This window comes from Hippocampus bargibanti, linkage group LG07, assembly GCF_051943395.1.
Source record: "Hippocampus bargibanti isolate YZ-2025 linkage group LG07, ASM5194339v1, whole genome shotgun sequence".
NCBI lineage: Eukaryota > Metazoa > Chordata > Actinopteri > Syngnathiformes > Syngnathidae > Hippocampus > Hippocampus bargibanti.
This window is the reverse complement of record NC_142740.1, coordinates 21,488,607-21,497,653: the sequence shown is the minus strand read 5'-3', so window position 1 is coordinate 21,497,653 and position 9,047 is coordinate 21,488,607. Positions and strand designations below refer to the sequence as shown.

The following is a 9,047-nucleotide window of genomic DNA, read 5'->3' as shown; positions in this document are numbered from 1 at the left end:
AAGTGGTCCAATTTGGTATTAAGCACCAAGGTCAGCTTTTGTACGGATTGTCACCAATTTATTCTGTTCACTGCCACACACACATGCCACACTGACAAAAGGATAGGTACAAGTACTATCACGATAGTCACGTGTTGACGACAAATCAAACAAAATTTCCCACAGAATTGATTGGCATTTATGGCCAAGTCAAGGTGACATAACTAATTAACATGTTTATATATATATATATACAGTGATACCTCGGCTTACAAACACCTTGGCTAACGAACTTTTCGGCTTACGAACGTTAAATTCATTCATTCAATTTAATCTTGGCATACAAACAATTTTTCGGGATATACACGGAGCACAACAATGAGTGGTGTGTCGTTCGTGAATGAGTCCGTTCTCCAACAAAGAAATGGCAGTGGACTTCTTTTGTCCTCTATTCCCCGCCCCCAGAAGGCGCTTAGAAATTGGATTGAATTGGATTACATGTATTATTATTATTAAAGCCGCACATGATTGGTCAAGAACGCAGCGGGGGGGTCTATACTATATTTATACACTATATTTCAAACCCCACCTATTTAAAACTGCATTCTCTGTGTAGTTTTATCTCTTTTTTGTATTTGGAATTTTATCTGTGGTTTTATATATGTCCCTGTTTTTTCACTGTAAAGTGTCCTTGAGAGCTTTAAAAGGTGCCGATGTATTATTATTATTACTATACAGTAAGAAATATTTGAAGTCTTGAAAGAGCGATATGCTTTCTCTTTTACTGTGAAAACCACATACATCTGTTATTATATATACACGGATATATAGTACAGTATATTATATACTATTAGCAACCAAGTCTCACATAAACACAAAATTAAAATAACATCATCCAACCCCGACAGGAAAATAATTTCAGATCAATTCACAAAGCAACATTTCTGTATTTAAAGTCAGCATGCATAAGAATTGAAAATGTCTTTCTTGCGGATGTTGCGGATGAACTGAACTCTATATGAGTTGAGTTTGGGTGAATCGGCAGGGCACGTTCTGGACTGGTTGCCATTCAAACAACCACATTTAGATAAACAACCATTCACACCAATGGGCATTCTTTATTTCACTTGGCGTGCATGTGTGGCGTCACACGTGTGTATGATTTTGAAGTGCGCCTTTCAACCCTTTCATGTCTTTCAATTCCTTGATCTCCTGGATGTGCATCTCACCCTGACGCATAGCACACGCTTGAAAATTGTATAAAAGGAGCTGTCGCGGGACAGAGAGATTGGGCGAACCACGGGGCAGAATCATCTCAGACTCATCTCGGACTCACAGACTCAAAGCGACTTGCTCAACTCCACGCCGCGATCAAGCTCTGCGCGTCACCTGCCTGGGAGATCTGACAACGAATCTACTTGCAAATAAAGAGAACCATCAAACTCTTTACATGTTACTGTATTTGGAAGGTGGGGGGAAGTCAGCATTCATGAAGAAAGCCCATGCAAGCAAGGGGAGAAACAAAACCTCGCACGCATAAAGGTCTAAGCCGAGATCCGACCCTGAACCTCAGAATTTAGCAGAAGAAATGCTAACTAACCCAACACCGGCCGTGACCCGGCCAGGACTAGAGGCGGATCGGGCGTCCGCGCTCTGGCACGCCGGATCGCCGGGATGTGAACGCCGTTTCGGGCCGGTGTATATATAGTCCACTGCGCAACCCATTTCTCCTTTCGTAAATGGAAACTTTTTCAGAAATATCCACAGTCTCAGTTATGAAATTAATAAATAAATCAACATTGAATGAATATAACAATGTAAACGGGATATGACATCTACATGCCGTTATCTTCCCAAATTCCATCCATCACTCTTATTCACTAGAGAGAGTATGCTATGACACTTTTGATTCTTCATTCAACATAATATTAAACTTTTTAGAACGTGGGAGTGAGCCGCAGTACAACAAGGAGAGTATTCAGACTGCCAGAAGTCCAGATATGAATGCAGAACTTCAGAACTGTGACACAAATGTGCCAACCATGAAACAATAGTGATGCTCCAAAGAAAATATCTGCACTAAAATGATACTGCATGATATAGATAGGATATTAATGTAAATACATATTTTTTTCAAACTGAGTACAGAGAGAAGAACATCTTTCAACGACCGAGGCCATTAAGAGGGTACGCAAGAACATTTGATGCAATGCCCATTTGTGCTGATAGATGGCGTATGTGACCACTGAAAGCCGCCTCACTGGTGCAAGTGGCCCACAGTTAAGAGTCAGATCATGTGCCATGATCTTTCCAGACTTCAAACACTTGTTGTTTAGATGATTCCCCAAATCAGTCTTCTGCAGTGTCCAACTGCTTTGTGTCAACAACCGTTTAGTTCTATGATAAGTTTCGACCTCATCGAGACGTAAAACATGAGCGAATATTTAACAGTTTAAAGTACATGCTTAGCTTTTCACAATATTTTGACCAAAACCAACATGGCACCAATTCCAAACAGTGGTTTATGTAGTCATAGAAATTAAACTTCAGAACAAGTTTTCGAGAAGTAACAAATTTATTTGTCTTCCAAAAAGAAGAACGGCATCAGCGCATTAAACATCTTTGGCTTCAAAAAAAAAGTAGAAAAGACAACTGTATATATATATTTATATATGTATAAAGATTTTTTTTAATGCAGTGAATGGACTTCCACAATACAAATCTCATTTCAATATGAACTTTACTGGCTTTGTTAGCTGTACGAATATAGTGCATAATCTTTTTTCATTTGATAAAAAAACTAACAAAAACGATAGAAAGTGTCATTGGAGAGTCTTGACGCTCCTTGGCCATGTTTACCAGGGCCGCCACACTGAGTCCGTATTTCCCGAAGGGGCCCCGGGGGAGACGGCAGCCGGTACCGGCGTCGGTGTCCCGGGGCTGTTGGCGTACACGGGAATGACGGGACCGTTGGAGGCAAACGCAGCGTTGGGTATGAGGAAGGCAAACTGTCCGTCCGTGGCAGGCACAATCTGGAAGCCGCCGTACACTTTGGTGGCGTCCGAGTTGGGTAAAGTGGCCGGGGAGGGAGCCCCCTTACACGGTACGCCGCTCATGGGCAGCACCGGTGGGGAGGACCCGGGAATCTGCACCATAGGCTGGCCGAACGAGGGGTGTGTTGGTCCGGCCGCGGGAGGGGTCGGGTGCTGGCTCGAGTAGTTCATCGCGTTGATTTGCGTCATGCAGTTTGCCAGATGGCCGAGGAGCCGCGTTCGGACCTCCGTGTTGACGCCCTCGCAGGTAGACAGAAAGCGCGTCACTTCGTTCATGCACTCGCTGAAACCAGCGCGATACTTGCCCAGCACGGTGGGGTCGGTGTTGAGAGCAGCTGTACAAAAAAAAAACCACACATACATTTATATGAGCTCACTTTTTTGTTTGTTTGATATGTTATTGAAGAGTCCTTAGTGGGAATGAAACTGACCAGTCATTTGAGCTCTCTGGAGGTTCCGGAGATGCTTCACTGTCATCTCCAGGATGTCTGCTTTTTCCAGTTTGGAGTGTCTGGAACTCTGCGCAGGAGAAAATGATACAAACCCGCGATTAGGATCCAGGTGATCACTTCCACATGTTGAGCTTTTTGTATTTCTTCCCAATTCACAGGCGTGAGAACACTTACATCTTTCTTGAGCGCATCTAAGATGAGCGTTTTAAGTTGGCCCAAACTCTCGTTGATACGGGCTCGTCTGCGTTTCTCCATAATTGGCTTGGAAGACTTGAGAGAGAAAATAACGAAAATAAATAATAATAAATAACATATAATAAATATGTTAAATAAACTTCAAATTGCCAATACTAGGCGCATTACGGTGACTCAAAATGGAAGATGTTTATTTCGGTACGCTCACCTTTCTGTGCTCGGAAGCTGTTTTAGGTTTATCGGGGGTCGAATTCATGCTTGCCGGGGTGGCAGCGACAGGAGACGAGGACGATTTTTCCATCATATCGGCAGGCATCTTCACAGTCAAATCAATTATCCCCGAAAACGCAGCAAAATACGGTCCACCAATGCAAAAAAAGGAAGTGACAAAAATGGCAAAAGGAAGTCCCGCGTCGGTGCAGCAAGATTGAATCCGAGAGGGCGACGTGCCGCAGCGAGTGTGCGTCTGCGTGTGTCGGCGCGTCTGCGTGTGGCGTGTATTTATATCTAGCCCCGCACGCGAACGGCTCGTGTGAAACTTCCCAAACTTTCTTTCCCACACTAACTTCCCACCAATCATAGCGAGGCGCACGCGGCCCGGGGGAGGACGGCTCGTGGTCGGCGCCCTCCCATTGGCTGCGTGGCAGCTCGCAGCTGGCGGCCAATGGCCCGCCGCCCGGGCTGTGGGCGCAGCCGGGAAACTGCCTTCCAGTCTTCAATCATCACACGGCGGGCACCCGCATGGGAGCAGGCGCGAGCTGAGAGGCACCCTTTCGCTCCCGAAGCGCAAAGATAAACAATCTCGGCACACGTCCAACATACGCGCGCACTCACGCCGCGTCGACCCGGTTTTGACATTCAAAAGCTCGCCGACACTTTCCACCAAAGTTGGCGTTTTCTTAAAAACCCTTAGTCAACAATTTAACGAATATATCTATACTGTTATAGCGGCTGCTTTATTTGAAACCGAAAAGTTATTTGTCAAATTTCCTACACATTTCTCTTCAAAAGTTGTCTTCTGTCTTAATCATCTGGACGCAACAATCGGAACGTTAATTGACATGTTGACAAGCCTCGAAAATGCAAAAAAGTAACATCCATTCCAAGTTTTTTTTTCAAAATAGAAAGTTGTTTGTCTTTCACCGAAACGCCACAAACGTGATTCCTAATTTAAAACAAACTATCAGAAGACTCTCCCTATATATGCACAGAATTTACGACTATTCTATGTGTGTTTCAACTCCAGATTCCAAAGAAAATATGTTTTCCTTCCCAAGACAACTACGTCACGTGTAACCATATCATACATTTTAAACAGTCAAATAGAAAGGTGCCAAGAATTTGTGTGTCTGTCGTGGCGACTAAGAGAAAGCAGGAGGGTGTGTCTTGTTTGAAAAAAAAATTAAAAGAATACTTCTTTAGGTGCAGAACACAGTTTGCAAACACGTGCGATAAAGTGGAATCAGCAAGTCTGCACAACAAGTGCGTCTTTATTCCTACTGGTAGATCTGCATCGAAGCACGACAGTATGTGTGCTAGCTAGCTAGTTTGTACAGATGTTTGTCATTTAATCACGCATGGAGCCGTATTTGGAGCACGTGCCGAGCTGGTTTTACGAGCACGGTGCGTGGAAATTTGGCCACTGGGCTGTAGACGAGGGGAGGTGAGGCGAGGAGGGGGGTGGTGGCGAGAGGAGGGGAGAGGGGGGTGAGGAGGTGCGTGGCTGGGGCAGCAGCGGTGGCGGCGGCTGCGGTGGTTTACATTAGAGGGGAAGGTAAATAGCAGCTGCTGTTTTAAAAGCCTGGGAAAACCACGCCTCCCGAGCTAGCTGGGCCCGGGCTTCCTTATCGGAATGCGAGCGAGAGCAAGCTGGGAGATTTGTTGCTCGCAGATGCCGCCTTCCTCCCCGCCTGTGGCCACCACGCAGCCACCCGCCAACACAGGCTTCCCAGTCACTCCATTCGCTTATCTTTATGGGGGCTGGAAGAAGGAAGGCTTCTAAATGCTTACTTCGCAGAACGCTCGATTCTAACACCGATCAAAAGCCCCCCAAAAAAGACAAAGTACAAGAGTTCTCCCCACTCCCTTCCTCAGCACACCTTCATTTACCGCAGAGACCGCGACACGCAGCGTACAGGCGTCCGTGGGGAAGGCGCGCTTCTCGGCAGCTTCTCGGCAGCTTGCCGCCTCCGTCCGCGGGGCGTAGCCGACGGCCGGCACGCCGTCACCGCCGAGCCGATTTGATCGGCAGGCGCCCGCGGCGACGGCTCCGAAGGGGAGGGGGAAGCGAAAGACACATTCACCCCCGCCACTAACATTCACACATCTAATCGGGTGAATTATCGCTGCCTGTACTGCCGCCGCAGCGTTTGAACGCGTTGAGTGGGTGCAATTTTTACTGAGCGACATTTGGGCAAAAAAGGATTTGTGGTGGGCGGACCGATCCAATTATTGATAATATCGATACCAAGTCAGTATGAATATACGTCGATACTCCCCCATATAATTTTCCGTTTCACTCGTGAATACACAATTGTGGTATCGTCAAACAGGCATGGTTACCCGGCTTGCTGCCTCTTTCAGTATAAAGCAGGATCAGTTTTGCCCCCTTGTTTTTTTGTCTAACAGTCATTTTTATTGAACAATCAACTTTGCTGTAATTATGTCCTAGTTAGTAATACAAAACATGACATCACAAAAATACTTTAAACTATAAAAAAAGTACAATAAAAAAGTTGCATTCCCACAAAATTAAATTGTATATTTAAACAGCTAAACATTCAACCGCAATATATAATTTAATCAAATAAATGTTTGCTGTCTTATTTCTAACGTATAATATCAATCAACCAATAAGTAATAACCAAAATGTGTTATTATTTTGTAGTAATTAAGAATTCCAAAAGACAAATACAACCAGGGTATACAACAACAATGTGACAAGCGTATGCACTTGCTGTTAATTAAAGTTTTACAACGCATAACTTCCAGTACAGATTTGCACTGCCCGCATGCGTGTTGTGGCATAATGTCACACGACACTTAAAACGGAACAAATTCAATTAGGACATGTTAGCAGCACGAGAATAGGACAAAAACACAAACAAACATCTCCTTGAGTTGATGTTTGTTGCCCCAAATAGAGGTGGAACAGTTGAAAAGCCAACATATCTTTCATGTACAACAATGCTGCCACTGTCAAACACATGATCAGTATGTGTCATTGTTGAAGACTGCACACCTGCACAAAGACTGAGCAAAGCCCTCAAAACAAATGAAGCCGTGTGGACCAGACAGAGCTCTCGCTCTGAGACACTCTCTGCCTGAATGACTTTCTCACGCTCATGTTGCAAAAAAGGTCTCCGGCGGTGAACTACGTCAGCCCGCCCACTTCTGAAGTTCAGGCTGCACCTGGCGGGCCGTCTGTCCCCTCAGGTGTTACCTGTTACAACTATAGATGGCTTCCCCATAATAGGGTAAGTGTGGGAAGCGCGCATGCCTATAAAGGACCTCTGCGAATTGAGAGGAGGTTTCACATGATCGGGATTTTGGGGACGATCATAAAGTTAGAAAAACAGAACATAACTAGTCATCAATGCCTTCAGAAAATGGAGCAATATGTACTGTATATTCAAAAAGTTTCATTGTCTATGCTATACTGCCAAAATGGTGTCAAATCTTGATATTTTATTTCACTTGACAAAATAAAATGAAGTAAATTCAACACACCACTTTTCTCAGCATATAAAAAACCCTAGATTATTAATTTAACTGGTACCCATGATAACAGGGCGACATTCTCTTTTAAGTGTTTTTTGTTCAGCTTTTTTTCCATTTAATCGTTGACTCTGGCTGAACAAACTGATTCGATCTAACATGTCCAATGTCACACTGAGAAAAAAGGCCAAGCACTGATCTTTCTGCTCATCTATAACAAGTCCTCGAAAAACTTTCTTTAGTAGTTTCACTTTAGGAGCCATTTCCCACCTGTTTATGCACTTTCAAAACAAAGACTAAAGGTCAACCGACACCATTTTTTGGTTTCCTAACTGACATCAGAAAAACGTTTTATAGCATCTAAAATACCCAAAACACGCAGGCTGATATTTTTAGTCAAATGCAAAACACCAATAAAAATGACTTAAAGTGTCCAAAAACTGCCACAAATGAGCTTGAAACTGGGGAGATTCAGAAAGTCCCGCCCCCTTATTTGTGACATCACGTTAGGATTGGCCCACCCACAAACTGCCTTGCTCCATAACCAAAACAATGGTTTCAGAGAGTTCATATTCGGAGAAGATGCTACAGAGTAACAAACGACACGGTGGAAAGTGAATGTTTGTCCGATCGGTTTGCTCCACTAATATGGCGATTGCTCTCTTTCACCAGGAGAGCTCACAGTTAGCATGCAGTGTGACTAAATGAGTAAACTTGCATCAAACTTCCGCTATCCAAGCGCCAAATCGCTACCTCTGGTTAGCTTCCTCATTCGCCTCCGCTTGTGCTCTACGGCTCTGGTCCGTTGGAAATGGCTGCTTTGTCCGCAGGGAATTTGTGTAAACTTACACCTTCTTTATGCGTGTTACCGCAATTGGCTGCCACACCATGATTCACCATCACGTTATTCATGTAGTTTTCCTTCTAATTTCAACACAGTGTTTTCAGACGAATAAAAGTACCCAAAATGCATTGTGTGTCGCTTTCTCTGTCAGCGGCGTACCGAATGTGATGTCACTTCCGGCATCGACTCGAAAACAAGACTTCATGAATAATCATCGTGACTTTTAAAAAGTAAAATATAGCTATATGCTGTGAAATCTCATTAAAATGCGGTCAGTCGAAGTCATTTGAAGGGATTTTACAAATTATGGACGCAACTTGTCCGGGGGTGTCGGTGTTCCTTTCAACGTGGCTGCATTTACACAGAAAAGTGCTGCTGCTGTGGACTGCAAATTTCCCCATTGCGGGACGAATAAAGGTATTCTGATTCTGATTCTGATATATATATATATATATATATATATATATATATATATATATATATATATATATATATATATATATATGACGTCATCACAGTCAGATTTACAAACATGAACTCTACAGAGTAGCTTATTCACCATTTGATTGGCAACAGTTAACGTGTTTTGTTTAAAATGTCAAGTCAGCATTCTTTATATAAACTTATAAACTGTAGCATAGAAAAAAAGAATAAAAAACATGTGATTATCGTGTTACCTTTACTTATAAATGAAGTCCATGCACCGCTCCTTCTGAGAAAAAATATCGATAGAACCGGACTATCGATATATCCGATCCTGCGGCATGTAAATTTTCTCCTTGCGTTCATAGAAATAGTATCGTAATA

At 43.6% G+C, this 9,047-nt stretch overlaps 1 protein-coding gene across 1 annotated transcript; it reads right to left on the bottom strand.

Annotated features, from left to right (window-relative positions):
- Window positions 1-2,541: 2,541 nt before the first annotated feature.
- Window positions 2,542-6,433, bottom strand: hes1 (hes family bHLH transcription factor 1). The gene is made up of 4 exons (XM_089001524.1): window positions 3,888-6,433; window positions 3,659-3,754; window positions 3,464-3,551; window positions 2,542-3,367 (listed from the first exon to the last, which is right to left on the bottom strand). The coding sequence occupies exons 1-4, from the start codon at window positions 4,257-4,259 to the stop codon at window positions 2,835-2,837; spliced, it is 1,089 nt and encodes a 362-aa protein (XP_088857650.1). The 5' UTR covers window positions 4,260-6,433; the 3' UTR covers window positions 2,542-2,834.
- Window positions 6,434-9,047: the final 2,614 nt, after the last annotated feature.

Excerpts from the sequence above, each read along its gene's own strand:
- hes1 (XM_089001524.1), bottom strand. The coding sequence starts at position 4,259 with ATGATTGGTGGGAAGTTAGTGTGGGAAAGAAAGTTTGGGAAGTTTCAC. Across the intron at positions 3,552-3,658 it reads TAGATGCGCTCAAGAAAGAT|AGTTCCAGACACTCCAAACT; the intron begins GTAAGTGTTCTC and ends TCTCCTGCGCAG. Across the intron at positions 3,368-3,463 it reads CCAGAGAGCTCAAATGACTG|CTGCTCTCAACACCGACCCC; the intron begins GTCAGTTTCATT and ends TTTTTTGTACAG.